The 19,670-nt window shown below is 40.3% G+C and overlaps 1 protein-coding gene across 1 annotated transcript; it reads left to right on the top strand.

Moving 5' to 3' along the window:
- On the top strand, positions 1-19,395 carry LOC133968312 (uncharacterized abhydrolase domain-containing protein DDB_G0269086-like). Its single transcript, XM_062404287.1, has 15 exons — positions 1-234; positions 1,532-1,687; positions 3,933-4,001; positions 6,470-6,751; positions 9,061-9,123; positions 9,630-10,096; positions 11,307-11,316; positions 11,883-11,972; positions 12,598-12,678; positions 12,830-12,909; positions 13,092-13,205; positions 14,393-15,143; positions 15,822-15,866; positions 15,995-16,042; positions 16,854-19,395. Exons 1-15 carry the CDS (start codon positions 150-152, stop codon positions 16,859-16,861), a joined length of 2,349 nt encoding a protein of 782 aa, XP_062260271.1. The 5' UTR covers positions 1-149; the 3' UTR covers positions 16,862-19,395.
- The last annotated feature ends 275 nt before the right edge of the window (positions 19,396-19,670 follow it).

The raw sequence follows: 19,670 nt of genomic DNA on the forward strand, positions 1-19,670 counted from the left end.
AGGTAGAGGGGCGGGACAGAGAGTGAGACAAAGAGGACTCGAGGCTAGGAGACACAGCAGCTCTTCATTCTGAGCTGGGACTGCATGCTGTCTCTGTGGCCAGTAAACCGGTTTGATTAATTAGTTAACCCAGCTGCCAGTTGGCAGGGATGGGTGATCCAGTAACCCTGGTGGAGTCTGCCGCCACTCCTGTTATCACAGCCATCCCCACTGTCATTGCTGGGGAAATGCAAGGTGAGCAAGGTGTGCGGTCAAGGACCAGTGACCAGAGGGCTGACATGGACAAATCATCTGCGAATATTGTATGGGGACTGTTTGGTTATGTGTTGAGGAACTTTGTGCTGAATCAGATCTAAACTTGTGTGATCTCTAATTTTGTTTTTTGATCAGTTGCTGTTGAGCATTAACACATACTAAAGAACACAAATCGATTTTTGCATCACTACAGTATTTTTGATGGACCCTAACCCTAACCTATAATTTAGCTTACCTATAACCAAGAAGGTCCTAGTCTGTTTGACTTTGCCCTGGCCACATGTAGATCCTGAACAGGGTTAATGCAACTGGAAGTCTCCCCCCTGGCTCAAGAATTTGTGCTAATCTAGGCACTATTGCTGAACTATCTTAGAAACATAGAAACAAAACAGATATTAATGTCCTTTGCTGTTTCCTGTGTCAGATGATGTGGATTCATCAAGTTTAGAGAATTTAAGAGACATAAGTATATTTTAGTTTTATTGTAAACTGAATTAGTCTTTATCCCCCCAAAAATGGCTCAAACTCATTATGTAGCTCAGGATTTGATACTGTGATAGAAAGTTCTTGTGGTCAAAGTTAATACTATATTTATCAGTGCAAACTGTTTGAAATGTATATCATCTATGTAAGTACTTTGAACTATGCTCTTTGAGTCTGTTTCTGTGTGAGATTTGACCTACAACACCTGTTCATTCTCCCTGCCACTATTTTCTCCCATCATGCATTGTTGTATATCGTCAACAGCCCCGGAATAGCTTCTGGGATGTGGTTTATTTTTCCATTGCATGGCTCAGAACTTTCTGCACACCATACTCTCTTATATGACTCCTTCCTTAGAGTCATATTTAGAAGGTGTGGCTGGGTCTAAAACCAAGGTTAAAGGGGACCAAGTGACAGTGTGGGTGTGATCAGGGATATGAGCAGATAAAGTTCACTTGCCACAGATGGTATTCAGATGATTATGTCACTTACTGGGCAACAATCCCAATTGTTCATCAAGCTACATCTACTGTAATTGACAAGGTGGACTCTATCAGTTCTTGTTATTACTTTTCTGGTTAGCCTAAAAGACAACTTCTTAATCAAGACTGTGTATGATTGGTATCGCTGTTTTTTATACTAAGCTTGGATGATACAGTCTATTCAAATAGTGGTAATAAAATCTACCAGCTTCTCTATATGACTTAATGATTTGATTTGAGAGTAAAAAGGAAATCTAAGTGTCAAATCCACATATAGGAATCTTACACCATATTCTGTTGTAATGTTGCAGACGGGAAAACTCAAGCTGGCAGTAAGAATGGGAAGAAGGCCGACTCTGGATCCAGCGGCAGCTTCTTCACCTGGTTCATCGTCCTGGCCCTGCTCGGTGTCTGGACTTCTGTAGCCGTGGTCTACTTTGACCTGGTTGACTATCAGGGAGTCCTCGGTGAGTTCACATTGCAACACACATCTGTTTTGGCTTGAAAAGCAGATTATTGTGCACATCTTTTCTACAGTTTTTTTTCATCACATACACCTTGCTGAAAATGTATGGAAACAACTTTTGTGGATTTTGTCATCATTTCAACGTTCTCCCGCATCACCCTTCCTCAGCTACTACTACCCTGAATATGAACCAGTCTAACCATGATTTTTACCATTGTCAGAGCATTTTAGTCAGACCTTCATCATTCATTACTAACCTGATGTGTGTGCCTCAATCCACTGACCTTCTGTTCTCATCAACTAAGGCTGAACCCAACGATTATTATTTTCAATTAATCTAAAGATAGGTTTTTATGACTCTATTAATATAATAATGAATTTATCAAATTACATTTTTGGTCCGTGATATCATTTAATCATCTTCTCTTAAATACAAATACTATATAATAAATAGTATGCACTTCAATATTTCACAATAAAAATGATATATAACTACATTACACATATAAACAATCTCAGCAACTAAACCGCTTTAACTTTTCTCTTTGTTGCCACTTTCTCAGTGAGAGAAATAAACTCTAGAATGTGCTGCCATGACTACCGTAACATTGCAAGGGTTGCGCAGGTTAAAATAGAAGCGGCCCGTCACAAACTTCTGGGTCTGTATAGAACAGCATTTGGGTCTGGTCCAGGCCGCAGTTCACCTATTGGGAATTGATCGTGGCCGTTTTTTGTAAAAAAAATTTTTAAGGTGAGTCCATGCTTTGGCAGTGCGCAGCCACCTTCCGTATGATGTGTCGATGCACCAACACTTGCCTTATAAAAAATACACTTGAAAAGGGAGTGAAAAAATTTCTAGATAACTGCGTCAATTAAATCTTAAAAAGGTAAAAATTTCAATTTGAATATTGCCAGTGTTGTGCTGTTCAGCATCCAGTTTATATCATACTTTTATATAGTTGAGCATATAAAGTTTATAACTAGTGTATCACCTTTGTCACGTTTAGGGTAGAAAATGCAGTTTTTCTTGTGACATTAAGATGTCTATTAATCACATGACCATGCATTGTTCAACATACATATATCTCCGTCAGTGCTGTCTCATTGGTCTGTTGCATGTGGACCACGTAATTTACCCATTAACTGATCTGCTTCACTGAATTGTCCTATTAGTTGCATGTCTGTGTCATGTTTGTTCACCCTGATTTGTCTGCCACTAATTTGCATTCCTAATTATTAATGTTGAATATTCTTGTCTTTAACTGTTATTAATCTATGAATTACAAATCTGTTCTGTAATCTTGCCGTTATTCCAATATACATGTTTTGTGTTTTGCATGCAGACAAGGCTAAAGGCTTACAAATTAACCTGTCAGAGACCTTGCAAGGTAAAGCCACGATTTTTGTCATGTCTTTTACAGTTGTGCTGTCAAAATAGTTTCCTCACTCACTTTACTCTCAGAGGAATAGTCTAATACAGTAAAATTTTCCATTTGTCAGGCTAACTTTGGCCAGAGAGCAGCATCATCATCCCTTCTTATCTGCTAAAATGCAAATTTCAGAAAAATCGACTGCAGTAATGCCTATTCCCCGGAGCAGCGATAGTTTTCATCTCAGACTTGTTTCTGGCCGTCTTCTGTTTTATTATTGGACAAACCTCCAACTTTTTACAAAATCTGAATAGTCACGTTACTGTGTTGAATTGCTCCTTATTTATTGCTGGCCCCTTCTATTTCACTTTCATCCATCTGCTCTTACTGTCCCCCATGTTGTCCTACATTTAAAGAAATTCACCAAGCTGTCAGTGGATTAAGTTGGTGAAATCCATAATTTCGCCTCTTAACTCCTTCCAATAGTGATGGATGATAAGAAGACAGTCTCTCATGAGCTTGATGTTTCTCTTTAAAGGAGAAGACCACATTTCATTGTATGAAATATACGTAATGCAGAACTAAATAAAATTGGCTTCTATTGTTTGCTTGATTTGATTAATTAAGGAAACTGAAGCCAGTATTCTCAATTAAGCAGAGCAAGTATTGAGTTTTATCTGGAAAAGATTAAACAGGAACAATAATCATGAGGAAAATAATTTTTTACAATTTAGATAAGGACAAAGACTTGGGGTGTGAGGTCCATCTTTTTGTGGGTACTTGAATGATGCATGCAAATGTACAGCTTTCAATAATGTGTTGTCATGATTCCTGTGAGGATAAACCTTAAGACCACTGTGTTTGTCAATGCTGTAGGTAAACTGGTGGCATACGATACAGATGGCGATGGTGATTTTGATGTCGAAGACGCTAAAGTTCTTTTAGGCAAGTTAATTTATCTCTAATCTACAGCCAATTACACTATCAGTGTCCTACAGAAAGTAAAAAGATGGAACATACTTTCTTCTCCGCTGACCAACGTTAAACATTTTTTACTGCATTATTAGTTTCTTTCTCGTGATACAGTCGGAAAATATTTATTCTGAGTCTAACAGTTTCTGAAGACCACTGATGTGTAATTTATGTTTGAAATCATGAAATGGCACTTGGGTTTCTTTTGCATGACTGACAATCATACAGTTGCCATGGAGACAATATAATCAATGATTATCACAAATTTGATTTGGTGAGTTTTCTTAACAGTTTTGTAGTTTTAAATAACTATGCATCTCTTTGAGATCATGTTGTAGTGGGACAGTTTTTTTTTTCTTTGATATTTGGGATCTGGATAAATTATCTTATTGTCCATGTGAAGTCTGCTGCATGTTGCATGGTTTTATACAGAGCCAGCTTCTGCTTCTTTTGTTCCTTTTAAACATGTAAATGTAACTCTGCCAAATCATTGCACTAGTTTTGCCATGTTGGACCACAGCTGTGGCCAAATTTAAACAAAGAGTCTGTTTAATAACAGGCTCAAAAAGATGATGTGTGTCCTACCTCAGAGATTTCTAATATGACATTTTTAAAATGTTATATTTGGAGATCATTAAAGCAGTGGAACTTCATCTGGCTTTTAACTCTGACAGGCACTAGAGTTCAAAGTTAAGTATGTCCCAACTTTTGCAGTGTTTAAGATATTCAGCAGTCAGCAGCCTTAAGGCTATTAAATGATATGTCCTTACACTGAGCAAACTTCGTGTAAACATTTCTGCCCTGAAGTCCTCAGGTACATGAGTAAGTTTGATCAGACTCCAGGCTCCCCAGTCTGTCAATAGAGGTGTATCTGTTTTTCCACGTCTCTTTGACCTCCTTCACTTAACATTAATTTACCCAAATTATCTTAAGCAGCAACCTTATGGTTAATCTTTGGCACGGCAGTGCATGATCTTATGCGTATTCTGCAAGACTTATCCTCACCATTTCCTTTGTTTTTCTCCTCTGTGTAGCGCTGTATTTTTGCTCTTTGTTTAGACCCATAGAAGCTCTTCTATAGTAAAAAGTACAAAGTAGAAAGTATTTGTCTATTTTCATTACAGTGCGAATAGTTTGAATATTAACTGAGCCCTCTATGGCCATTTTAGATAGGACCTCAGGGTAAAATCCGGAGAATTTTGCTACGGAGTTTACCTTTCACAGATGCCCAATGCAGCAGGAGTTTTTCTGCACATATGCATTCATAACAGAACAAGCCAATAAAGTACGTAGAAACTGTGGACCGTAAAACACTTGCGTTTACACATGTTCCTCCTCCGGAGAAAGTACGGAGGACCTGCAGCATCCAGTGTATGTATGAAAGCAACTTTTAACCGAAGGATCTAGCTCAGCTAGTCTTGTGTCTGCTGGCAAACTGCTGCATTCTCCATCCACCTCCCACCATGATGGGAGGGCATCCTCCATGTTCCGTGTCCACATTGTTGTAGTTACAATATTGATTACAGAAATTCTTACATTCTAAACATGATTTACATTTGAAACTATCCTATCACTACCTACAAGTTTTTTTGACCTGTTTTATGTTCCGTCATTCCCTCTAGTAATTGCCTCTGTATCTACCTCAATGTTTACTTGGCATCAATCACATTTTGAGATTAAATATCAGTAACAGCTATCTTTTCAAAGTAGTTGTTGTAGTGTAGTACCATCAGGAGATGACAAAAAAGAATTGCAGTGTAATGTTTTAATTCAATATTTTAATTCCCATATTAAATGTCAATTTTCATCGATGGTGACCACATTAGCAAACTGAGTAATGTCCATTTGTGGTAATGGCTGCAAATCAAATGATTCTTGTGCACATTATATGGTTTTCAGCTCCCCTCATGCAAACCCCAAGTGTGACATTTACATTTGATGGAAAACTCTTCTGCAGCATCTCCTCTTTAGTCTATGTTACTCCTGTTCTGTGATTCTAGGCTGTCTACGCATGATGAGCAGGTTGAACTGAATTCTCAGTTTGAATTGAGTCCATGCAGAGAGTTCAGTTCGATGCTGATTTGCAGTGACATGGTGCAGGGTCACCACTGTCTCCTTTTTAATTCTGTTGGTCATGAGTAGACAGCCCAACTCCAACAGGTTTTAAATAGTGACTAAGTAGATCCCTTGCTGCCTAACCTACGCTTAAAATTATCTTACCTTCTCCTTGTTTCTTTCCCTCCCTCTCTTTTCTCCTCTGCTCTTAATATTGTTTAATTTTTGCATTATTTTGCTCCATGTTTTTCCACTTCTCCTTCTTCTGACCTTTTATATTAGTTTATTCCTTACGCTGTCCGTGTCCCTCCATTTATTTTCCTACACCGTGGTCCCGAACTTCTCCTCTATCCACCCATGCCCCCCACCCGCTCTTGTTTGCATAGGCTTGACCAGTGAGGGCGATGGTCAGGGTACATCCAAGGTTCTGGATTGGTTAGAAGAAGTGGAAGAGGGCAGCTCTGATTGGCTTAACAGTTTCTTCACTTTCCTGTACGGTCTGATTAATCCCCTGGAGCCCACAGATGAGGAGGAACTTAGTGCCTCAGGGGAAGCTCTGGAAGCCAATGACGAGGATGACGATGATGAGAGCGGAATCCGAAGAAGAGGAGCAAAAGATGATGGGAAACAGGGGCAGAAGATCATTATAGTCGGCCTCCACAATCAATAACATCAGGCCTACTGCAGCAGCACAATTCTCCCCAATGCAGTTTTCAAATTAAGGCCTCAGCATCACACAGACTAAGCTACTCGTTCTGGAAAAGTGTTTTCTTTTCATACCTTTGCAGGATTGGAAATGAACCCAGCCAGTAGCTTTGGGTATAGATATCTCCAGTCTTGTCTATTGCTGTAGGCCCTACCTATCCCAGGTTTCACCCAATGTAATCCCCAAGTATTGTCAGACTAGAAAAACTTGCTTAATTGTTACAGCAGAACTTTGTGAAAGTAAAAATCCTGTTGGAGTTTTTATTATATGTCTATTCCTCTGCTGTGACGTGGACATGATACTCAGGAACACTTTTATAAGTCATCTCTTAAACCTTTTTTAAGATTCTATAAATACATTATTTTCTGTACTCACCTGTTGGCAGGTGATTTGCACTTGGGCAGCTGCTTAATGGTCTCTTTTAAGACATTGAATCGTTTCCTATGGCTGCATGCCATAAAGCTGATCCTTACAACATTTACTCTGGACTGAGAGCATGAATTTAACTATTTTTTTTTTACTTCAAGCTGTCAAGTTAAAGTCTTTTTTTCATGGATCTTATTTTTATCTGGTAGTAACATAGTTAGTTTCTGGATTAGGAAAATGGTGTTAAAGGCATATCTAAAATCCATTGCAATTAGAACATCTATTCCAAATCTGGTGATGGACTTGTTTTCTTTGTGATTGGATCTCAGCCACATCATCTAAACATCTGTTAGTGAAGTCATACTCCTCAGAATAATTAATCTGACCACTCTGCTGTCTATCCTCCATGTCAAAAAAGCTATGTCTAAAGGCATAGATGCGTTTGCTTGTTTACTGGCGTGTACAGTTCCTCGGACAAGTGATACAATTTGTATCTCTTGGATCCTCAGTTGTGCAGCTGGGTACACTGCTCAAAACAAATTGTGCTTTGCGTGATCACATGAGGTCAGCTTTCTGCCTCTGTCATTCAGGTAGTACACAAGTCTGAGTACAGCATGTGGTCATAGGCACTATTTGAGTGTTTTCGTTCAACTTAGCTCGACCATGTTGGATAAGTCTCCCCACTTTACACAATAAAACCACAGTTGTAGGAGTGAAAGTTGAGCCCTGTCTTCAATTTAATGAATAGGGATATATTGGGTTTTGATATGTTATCGGGTGTCACACAAGCTTTGTAAGATTGTTTCCTATCCTTCAAGTTTGCATTGTGCAGGAATTTAGTTTCATTTTGTTTATCTTTTACCATCTGTCTGCTCAGCAAAAGATGAATATTAACTTACATGAACAAATAAAAATATCTTACACTGACAGTAGTTCTTAGCCACGAGCTGTAAAGTTCAAGGTTCAGGTTTATGGGTGTGCACTGATAGAATTGTCGTCATTCAAGTTTGTGTGTGTTGTGTGTCAGTTGACAGGAGTGTGCAGCAAAAGAAGGGTGTGGTGAATTGGTAGGAGTGGGCTGAGACGGCTAATGCTTGATTCATCATGTTTGAATCTAATAATTGCTGCCTGCAATTGGAACCAGCACCAGATTTATTCCCCTGTACACGTGACAGAGGACATGTGTTTGTGTTACAACTGAATAGCTATTGCACAGAGGATACCTGATTTGAAACAGGCCTGTCCTGCTCTGTGTCGCATAACTCCTGCTTTAACTTGTAAAGAGAATGAATATACATGCTGCTGTTGAAGCACAAAGATTTATTACTGTGTAATTCTCTAAATGCAGTAAAGTACAACCTTTAGCGTCATGTGCAGCATTTGTGATTCTCAGTGTAGCAGTAACTGGATTTTTAAATCAAACAATCTATGCTCAATCATTTTCCCCTTTTTGATTACATGAGCAAAAAGAGAACCAGTTTATTATTTTTCTTTTAGATCAGATTAAGTTGTTATTGAAAGGGATAATCCATGCACTTAGATGATGCATTAAAAACACCTTGGCCTTGCCTTGACCTATGCCAATATACATATTACTTAGTCACTAACATTTAAAATTGTGATATGATATAGTCCATTCAGGTCGGGCGGGGCTAGGGTCTTCTCGGTTTACTAGCTCGTCGAGTGACATTGTTGACTGTAAAAAGGTCTACCTGGCTCAATCCAAGCTCATCCAAGCAGAATTTTATCCCTTGTTGATGCCTAGTAAAGTAGCTGTTAGATTTTTACAGCAACAATGTGTGTCATACAAAACGTCAGTTGCAGTTGAATAACACAGATTGATACATGGTGTGTCTAACATTAACACTGGTGTTGGATGAAAAGTATTCCAGTGATGTAACTAAACTTGTTTTTGGGTAATGTCAGATGAGAAACCAGGTGACACAGACAGAAGAGGACCTGAGAAAGGTATTATCAGGCAGCTACATGCATGAAGCTCTGCTGTACTACAGTGTGGTCTAGTGGACAAGGTGTCAGATACTCACAATCCATTATCTCGTTTTAGTGGGTGTGAATTAAACTAACACTCCATTTTATTAAATTAATCATTGTTTATTTGTTTTTAGCAGATATTTAAAGATTTTTGGCCTCATTCTTTGCTTGTGCTTGACATATTTAGCTCATGTTTAAGAAATTGTTTAAACTGGCGTAACCAGAATAGAACAGAATTTATAACTGTTTCTCAAACAAGTGTAACATCCTGGTGGTGTGTACAACGTCAACACTGTGTGGAAAATAATAAAAACAGATTGTGGCATGGACCTTGTCTTGCTGTGGTCCTAATTTATTCCGAGACATGGACATGCCCTTTTGGTGTGTGTAGATGTCCAGTAACGTTTAAGCATGGACTTCTTCCCATAACAAATAATTGGAGTGGTGAAACACCAAACACTGTCATTGATCATTCATCCCAGAGACCCCTCCAATAAAGGATGTGGGCCGGAAGCTGCGGGATGCTCTAAAGCAGCAGCTGGCAATCATCCACGAACGTGTGGAGGCCAAGAAGCTCGCCAAGCTGGCCCTGGCTGAAGTCAGACGGCTCCTGGCCAAAGAGGAGGTGGAGGAGGAGGAAGAGGAGAAGCTGGATCTGGGTAGGAAGGATATGACAGCCAGGGTGAAGGAAAGAATATCTGCCAGGCTGAAGGAGGAAGAGGAGGAGATGGAGAAAGAAGAGATGGAGAATGCTCTGGAGAAATTAAGAAAGGAAAAGGCAATACAACAAGATGAGAGAAATACAGAGGAGGGCAAGGACAGCGAGGAGTCAAAGAACAGGGTAGAGAATGAAGAGGGGGAAGGAAGGAAAGCACAGGAGGAGAAGGGTATAGGGAGAAAATCTGGCAATGAAAAAAGGAAGAAAACCAAAGACGATGGAGGCAAGAAGTGATAACCGAGGTAATGGTCTGACAGGACTAGATTGGTCCCATAGGAAGCCAGTATTATTCACTTATTGCCTCTTCAGAATCAAATCTTGTTAGATTCATATACTTGTCCCATGTTATACTTCAATTCTGAACTAAACTAAGTAATTCTTTACCAAATGTTTTACATCCACCCATGTTTAAACAACTAACATTTTCAAAGGCTTGCCTATCTTTTTAACCAATGAAGGTAAAGAAGAATCTATGCCTTGTCATTGTTGTATTGGTCACAGTGATGCTTCAAAAACATTGTTTTGGTACCTTACCAATATCTTGTATTATTTCTATGATACCTCCCTCATTTGGTTGATGTATAGATAAGTAGTTGTCAGCTGGTCCACATTAATCACCAATATGACCATCATGATGCACAAATTAGATATTTTTCACATGTTGAATATGATTTTAGAATATTGAAAGAAACATTTGCTGTCAAATGCAACAAAGTAAACCGTTTAGTTTTGAAGTACATGTTATGTGGCCTCCTCAACAGCAAGACCGCATGCTTGCTCTCTTTCCAACTCGGCTAACGTAATATATTATGTGTCATAACCGTTTCGTCCATCTATTGGCTTGAGCTAGCCACCTTAGTTGTCCATGCGACCAGAAAAGAGTTAAGGGCCCTCTAGCACGAAGTCTGTATAATGACTGTGAACAGAGAAGGACAGTGTCTGGAGGAAAGATGTGCTGACAATATCATTTCTTCTGGCTGCTTTATCCAGTGCTCTCTAAACCAGAGTATGCCCAGTGGTTGAGAACATGTCTAACACAGTCTCCAGTTGTGTCCATACCAAATTGTCTAGACATCGTTCCAAGTCCATATGTGAGAACAGCTGCAATGAGCAAACGGCAGCCTAGTCAATGTTCAGAAACAAAGCTGTGCTGTAGGCTTTTAGTTGGCTTCCATTTTCTGAGAGTATAAGCGAAGATTGGGGTGGTGGGGGGATGGGACTCAAACTGGAGTGGTCCAAAATGGTATTGATATCAAGTATGAGACACTTAAGTATCTTTGATCATGGTTGGATTTGAATAGATTGAAATCAATAGAGAACATTACAATGTTAGGCTTTTTTCTTAATTTAGGGAGATATGTGTTCCACTATCTTAAAATTTTTGTTGTCAATAAAGTGTCTGATCCATTCTTTCTCGTGTTTTTTGTTCTCGATCCATAAGGTGATGTTAAGTCAGTCGTCGGAGTGTTTTGCGGTTCAGAAAATTGAGACCACCCTAATCAATTTTCTATTTTCAGACTGCCATCCAGTTTAGACCTGCTCTTCAAAATTGTTCCCTATCCTGGGATAACACGGATTACTTTTCAGTACACTGTTAAATGACAGTTTACAAAAGGCTCCCTGTGTATAAATGCTACACAAATGTGTTTCAGTCATAATATACAACAAACCATAATATGTTCATGAGATCAATATCAGTCTGCAAAAGAAAACCAATGCCTCTCTTCCCCATGGTCTTTTAAAAGTAATGTTTTATGTGAATGATGTTCTGTGATATTACACAAGGCTGTCCCCACAAGGTTCTGCACAAGTCATTTTATAACCCACAGACACTCACACCATTGTGCAATGATACCACCCAAACTTTCTGTTCAGTTTCTTATGCAACAACCACAAATCATGTGTAAAATGAACACCACAATCACTGAATATTCACATGATGAACCCACAAATACATTATGTACAATATATTTTGTCTCTACAACTTCCTTGCCAACCTGTGCGTCATCTCATGTAGGACTGAAAGAGAAAGCTGTTGTCATCACTTCCCGAAGCGATCACGCAGCTGCCCCAGTGGAGACTCTTGAAGCCGAACTCACACCAGAGGGTAACATACAAACGTTCATTATAAACCCTTTCCCTCCAGTGCCGTCACAGGAACATGATGGTAGTAGATAATGAGGGAAGAGGGAGCGCAGGTGTAGTCAGGTGACAGAGCTTCATCAGCTGATGGGATTACGGCTGTAACTAGGCAGACACCAGCTGCTCACACTGAGCTGTCAGTCAGTTCTGTTAGTGCTGACAATTGTCAATGTGAGGAATAGAGCCTGTAAAGTGACACTTGCTCTGTACATAAAAAAAAAAAGAAATTAGGTATTATACAAATCTATTTGTGTTCAAGTTGTGAAAACAGTTTCTGCTGCACTCATCAGTTGTGAAAGAAGTTCATGTGCAGCACTTATGACATGATACTGTAAGAATGTTCAGAATTTTTGCATCGACTTACTGTTTAAGTATTGGTTCTTGTAATACCTGGTGCCATTAACTACAATTGTGTTCATGAAGCGAGGACTAGTAAGAGATATTTCAAATATCTAAATAAAATCAATAAAATCACACGTGCCGGCTTATTCTGCTCTAAGTGAATCACTTTGATCACTCCATATGTTTGTAGAAAATAACACGGATGTAAAAAATGCCAATGTTTCCCTTGTTGTCTTCTCTCCCCTCAGCTGTCGTTGAGCCCGACCCTGTACTCGTGGAGGAGATAATTGAAGCTGCTGTAGCAGAGGACACTTCTGCTCCACCATCAGGTAACTGAGTGGGAATGCCGTAATCATTGAAAATTCCTAGATGGAAACAAAAATGTGTGTACTTGATACAGTACAGGAGTGTAGGTGCTATGGAGGCAGCAGGCAACTCAAGATTATGTGGAGTACAATCTGTACAACTCTCTGCTTCCAGAGCCTGAACCAGAACCTGAAGCAGAACCTGAGGAAGAGCCTGAACCAGAACCTGAACCAGAGCCTGTGGAGATTCCTGAGGTTTGTACAGGCCTGGTTAATGTTAGAAAAGCTTCAGATGCAAACCCTATTGAATGCTTGCAGTGTAACTTATTCCTGCTGAAGGTTGATTTTCTTTTTGTCACTGGGATCATTAACTTTACAACTACACAAATATAAATGTGAAGCTGTCCTTGAAATCTGTCTGGTGTATTTCTTTCCAGGTGATTGAGGAGGATCCAGAGGTGCTGGAGGAGGAGGCTCCTGTCGTAGAGGAGGATGCCCCTGAAGAGGAGGCCCCTGCACAAGAGGCCCCAGTCGAGGAGGCCACAGAGGAGGTATATTACCTTTGCAATTGATGCATCATAATTGCATACTGTTTCATTCACAGCTTTCTAGAGTGTCTCATCTTCTCTGCAGCATCAAAAGTGAAAACTGAGCATATGTGTTGATTTTGCCAGTCACTCTTGTCCTGGAAGCCACGGCTGCTGGATTTTGGCAGAAATCATAATCACGATTATCTTGGTCAATATTGTAATCACAATAATTTTACAGGAATCCTCATTCACTTGGGAACATTATATATTTATTTAACTTTAAATGCAAATTTAAAATGTTGATGCCCATGTTAACCGATTAGAGTATCTACACCACCTGAGTAAGCAGTGAAAAGCTTCTCTCCTGTCCGAAGAAGTGTGTATCCGTCTGCTCGTCTCTGGCGCTGTTCACACAAACTGATCTAATCACATGAATTTAGTTGCAGTGGTTTGTTCCTATAAAGTTGTAAACTTGCAGTTTTTTCTCTTTACTGCTGCAGTTCTCTGATCATTTACAAGCTACTTACAACACAGCTTGACAAAAACTGGGGGGGGGGGGGGGGCAGAGCAGGCTGTTCTGTGAACTGCTAACATGTTTATTCACTTAGAACATGTTTGGCTGTTTTGCAATTAGTAAAATGTAATTTATTAATTGTAAAAAATGGAAAAGTGCGGTCTGTATCAGAATCACGAACAACAAATGGCTCACAGATATAAACCAACATTTCACAACTTCAGCAGCAGAAGTACCGTTTTTCTGTGATCAGATACAGTAAATTCCTGTGTGTGTGCTGTTGGATGATGCTGTCGCTAACACCTAACTTGTGTCAGGCCCACAAAATGGAGGTGCCTGCAGATCATGCGTTTCTGCACACTTAAGCTCTTACAGATGTAAAAACACTTAGAAACTAAATTAGCAGATTACAAATAACATCCCTTGTAAACAGTCTGTGCTGGATTTCTGCAGGCTGTCAGTGAGCAGATATCAACTGTAACTTGACTGTACCCCAGTGTGACTGCCAGTCAGAGGAGTAGCTCATTAGCAAGGAAGATGCCAGAAAGGAATATTCCTGATTTTAAGATTAACAAACATGTGTTCTGAAAAGTATATGTCTTCCTGGCCCTTCAAAAAGATGAGTTGTGTGTGTGATTTAATCCAATATGTCCATATCTTAATAACCTTTTGCTGATAATTTTTCCTAATTCAGGCTGCTCCAGCTGTGGAGGAGCCAGAAGCTGAAGAGGTTGAAGAGGAGATGATGGCAGAAGAGCCTGCAGAGGAGGAGGCAGCTGAGGAGCCAGTAGAGGAAATGGCTACAGAGCAGACTGTGGAGGAGGATACTGCTGACGAAGCTGTGGAGGAACCTGAAGCAGAGGCTGCAGTGGAGGAAACCATGGTGGCTGAGGCTGTAGAGGAGGAGGCCGAGGCTGTAGAGGAGGAGGCCGAGGCTGTAGAGGAGGAAGCCGAAGAGGGGGAGGCCGAGGCTGAGGCTGTAGAGGTGGAGGCTGAGGCGGTAGAGGAGGAGGCCGAGGCTGTAGAGGAGAAGAGTGCTCATACAGAAGAAGCTGAGGAAGAGGAGGCTGCTGAGGAGCAATTTGAAGAAGAGGTAGCTCCTTCAGAAGAAGCTGTTGAGGAGGTATTGGAAGAAGAAGAGGCAGCTGAGGAACCTGCTGAGGAAGCTGTTGAAGAGGTAGCAGTAGAAGAGGAGGCAGCACTGTCAGAGGAGCCTGTGGTGGAGGAAGAAGCACCTTCAGAGGAGCCTATGGTGGAGGAAGAAGCACCTACAGAGGAGCCGGAGGAGGAAGAAGCACCTTCAGAGGAGCCAGAGGAGGAAGAAGCGCCTTCAGAGGAGCCTGTGGAGGAGGAGGAAGCTCTAGAAGAAGCAGTGGAGGAGGTTGCAGAGGATGCAGCAGCCCCAGAGGATACTCCGGAAGAAGTGGAGGAGCAAACAGTCCCAGGTAAGAAGGAAAAGGAGGTGTATTTTGACTTTGATCAAAACTGTATCACTCTTATATGAATAGTTCAACATTTTTGGAATGTATATTCAGGCTCTTGAGTATTAGTTGAGAACAAGAGGGAAACGCTGCAAATGTTTACACTGCAGGTGTGTAAAAAAGTATCTATGGGCCTTTCAATGTGGACACCATGACTGTATACTACATGAGGGCTCCCAAAAGTGAAGCAAACAAAATGGGATCATCTCCTGGTGCTGCAGTATACATCACCTCTATGTTAGCAGATGGGACAACCTAAAAAGTCAAATCACAAATATATTCCATGAAACATATTTTTCAAAGATGGTGTCTGTCATAGAGACAGTTTTTTTTAAAGAGTTGAGAAGAAACCATTCAGGGCTTCCAGTACTATATAAGTATAAAGTAGCTTATGAGCAAGTAGTGACTCAGCACTGATTACTGAACAATCAGAGGGAATAAATTTCACTCATTTAAAGAGACCATGAAAATAAGTACCCACTGTAGGTCCAGTAGCTTTATTCAGAGATATAGACTCTTCTGTCACTCTTGAGATAACAAACTGAAATGTACTTTTATTGAATATGACATCTGCTGAGCTGTTAGCATAGAGAATCGGAGCTGATGATCCCGGTGTGATTTTTGGTGTATTTGTTTTTACAGAGACAGAAGAAGTAGCCCAAGAGGTAGAGGAGACAAAAGAAGAAGGTAGGTACATGCACACAAGTTGGGGAGAGACGTGTGATATATTTGTTTGAGGTAAATGCTTTATGAGGAAACCTCATTATTTAGGATTACATTTGATTATAATTTACAATATATATGTGTCTTTGCAGCAGCTGAGTTTGTCGAGACAGAAGAACAGATTCTGGATGAGCCCACAGGTAAAAATTGTCTTCCACTAGCATGATGCTCATTAGTATTGTTTATACAGTTTATGACCATATCATCCGTTCACATGGTTTAAGTCTTTTCCGATTTTTACATAAATGGATCAGAGAGACTAAAACACTGCCTTTGACTTGGGGATTGGGGAAAATGGCCAGAATTTAGTGAAAATGACAATGAAGCCCTGTCGGGAGCTGCGTTGTCGTTAAAGATTTGTGCACGGTCCCCTACCACATCTTAAAGGGTGATCACACGCATGCTGCAGCGACAGGTAGTGTTTTGTCTGGAGAGGCCTTACAACAGAACCAATAAGGGACTAACTGTTAACTTCTCTGAAGCACAGAATTTGTGATCACAGAGCAGGACGGGACAGAAGAGCCCTTTAACCAGCCTAGCTCCACGTGTGGTTTGGATGTATATTTGAATAACTTGGTGAGATCTGTTCCTTCTTATCTTGGTTTAGCAGTGGAACCATGTGAGACTTCTCCTATTGCATAAGGCATGACATGAGGCCAGAGCAGTTGTTTACAGTAGGATACCAGCTGTGTGGAGGAAGAATCACCCTTCTCCTGCTACAGCTGTGTCAGTAGTATAGAAGGAAGGCATACAGAAGTGTTTGAGATACACACAGCACAAAAATAAACCTGTGATCTACCATGACTTATTAATTCAATGTAAGTCACTGAATCTAACACCGATTCAGACATATACAAGCTATGAAATGGGAAATATTTACTGTACCATCTAACGCAAAGTAATACCAAAACTTGTGTGAAGGTTAACATCATCCTGTTTGTGCTTCCATAGAAACGTAGAGGCTGCAGTGGTCGTCGTGGTGACGGAGCAGGGACCCAGTGACGTTGCATCAGCACCATCTGAGTGCGCTCAGAACAATGGTGCATTTTTCCACATCCGGGGAACGAATGAATCGTTGTGACAACACCCCACCCCTCAACCCTCCCACCCATCTTTCCCCCTCGGTTTTCACAAAATTTCCTTTTAGTGTGACATGATGGCTGAAAACTGTTTACTAATATGGTATTCCTGTTTTTACCATTGTTTTCTTTCTTTCTTAGTTTTTCAGTATCTTTTTTTCGGTTGAGCACCCATTTCCAGTTTTGTTCAGGGTGGTTTAGTGTGTGTGCGTGTGTGTGAGTGGCCAAATGCCAAGGCAATGTGACATCTTTGTGCTCTCCTTGCAACAGGTCTACCAGAGTCTTGGGCTGTAACAGCAAAGGATCTGAAACTGTACTTGAAATTTCTCTGAGATTGGCTTCTTGTATTTAAATACAATTTCCAGGCAAAATGAGGCCATGACTTAAAACCAATCTTTTTCACTTAATCAGGACGTTTGCTCTAGCTGTGGAAATTCCGAATTAAGCAGCTCAGCTCCACTCAGCAGTTTTCTTTGGCCTCTGTTGTAGATTCTATGCAAAGCTGTCGTACAGTCTGTCACCTGCCTCCCCTCTTCTGCCTCCTCACCCCTCCTCACCAATCCAGTTTATTTACCACTCAGTATGTGTCGATTCCAGGACGAGCCATATGCTAGCATGTGAACTTGGAGAGAGTGTGTACTAAAAGTGTGTGTGTGAATGTTATACTCATGAGTGTGTTGAAAAATCTCCTGCTAATCTATCTTTTCTGTGAGAATCAAGTGTCATGATGTCGTTTTGAAGATTTTTTTTCTCTCCTTCAGTTTGTCTCCTAATAACTTGTACAGTCTGTATAGACTTTTTTTTTCATATTTCAGACATGAATACTAAGAGCATCTAACCAGGCGATCAAACAGGTTTCAACTGAAGTTGCAACATGTTACTTCAACTCTTTGAGTTTGAACTGTGATGTAACGTAGGCCACTGTTGGTGGTGCGAAGCTGTCATGTGGTGGTGTCCAGATTCTTTCTAAGAACACACCAGCAATTTTTGGCTGAAGCAGTTAACCCTGTGTGAGACAGAATCCATTTCTGTAGTCGTAGCTTCAGTGTAAAAAAATGATTTCTTGCTCATAAAGGGTTAAATAGATCAGGAGCCATGTTCCTGTGGAAGAGCAATCATTACTAACCAACTGATGCCAGTAAATTGAATCCTTTTTTTTTTTCCTCTTCAGCAGTGTAACTTTACTGGTTTGTTGGTTTAAGGGAAACATATTTACTGTTTCCTTTTCCTCTGAAACATCAGTTTGTCTGTATGAGCTTTTCAAAACAGTGATGCAGGCCCAAAAGATCAGAGCCAAAACATAATTTCATGAATTACTCCATCAAATCACAGAACAAAAAAGCCAAATGAGATCTTTCTCTGTTTATATTTTGGAGTAAGGGCGACCTGATGTTTTAGTTATCGTTCTTTTTTTCGCCCCTGTTCTAAGTGTGTATCACCTTGCTCTGGATAGGATGAATTACTGTGACTGATGTGGTGTTGGGACAGTGGCTGCAGCAACTTGTGCAGCACATTTTCCTTTGGATACTGACAGTGATCTCTTTGTAGAGCTGACATTGTAGGAATTATTGCAACACAACATTACAGTGGGAGGAAAGCAACATTGCAGAAACTTTCCTCACTTTTTAAGAATTCTCATGTCCCGCATCTGTGTAGTCCTCCCATACTGTGACTAGCGGGCTGTTTTTAGGGATGTAGCGCACCCTAGTGGTGAGCAGTAGCTGTTTCTGTAGGGTGTTTTGTTTAGTTTCTCTGTAACACTAGCTGGTCTTTTCTACTTCCTACCACTTTGTAAGTCAATGTGAATTGTCCAATCTTTTTAACATTGAATATTGCAATCTTTACCAAGAGAGCTTCTAGATTTTTAAAAGGAACATTTTTTAAAGGAACCTGGAGAAATAAAGAACTTCATTTTCTGAAAATGCTTTAAAAGCTTTTTTTACAAAGCCATAAGCTGTTTGTCAGACAGGTCTAAGGGGCAGTACTACTTCAACACAAAAATTGTATTCTTGTTCACAAGGAAAAGCGATACGAGTCAAACAGCAGAGAGGCCACACTGCAGCGCCCGGTGAAAGTTTGTCATTCCTAATCTTTGGTCAGAAGTCATGTACATGCTGCAATGGGCTGCAATGCTTTGTTTCCAGCATACAGCGTCTGGGTTTAGTGAGCTCAGGGGTGTTGTGGGGAAATATTACAGTTTGGCTTATAAAAACGGCTCAATCTCTCTCAAAGTTTGTCCATCGATCGTGACCTTCAGTATGTGGATCTGATACTGTCATGTAGATGATGACCATGGTGATTAAATTATTGTGATGTACTGACAATGATTGGCTGTTCATGGAGATTTGAAGTATTACGGTTTTTTGTAAATGATCTGTTATGCGAGCTGAAATAAAAGGTTTGGGACAACACAACTATGACTCCAGCCTTTTCACTTGTAGAGTATTCTAATTCATTCTGATTTAGTCAACACACTAGTTGTAAACTCCACTCTCGCGTACAATGTCTGTAAACTGCAATATGTCTTCCCTGACAGCTGAACTGCAGCAGAGACGCTTCTGGAAGTGACTGGGACCCATACACTCAATTAGCAACCAGAAAGACAGCGGTCTCAGTTCACAGATGGAGAAAACGTATCAGCACAGACTTGGAATGTAAAGTAACTTATTGATGCTGAGAGAATCAGGAG

The sequence above is a fragment of the Platichthys flesus genome, chromosome 14 (assembly GCF_949316205.1).
Source record: "Platichthys flesus chromosome 14, fPlaFle2.1, whole genome shotgun sequence".
Taxonomy (NCBI): Eukaryota; Metazoa; Chordata; class Actinopteri; order Pleuronectiformes; family Pleuronectidae; genus Platichthys; species Platichthys flesus.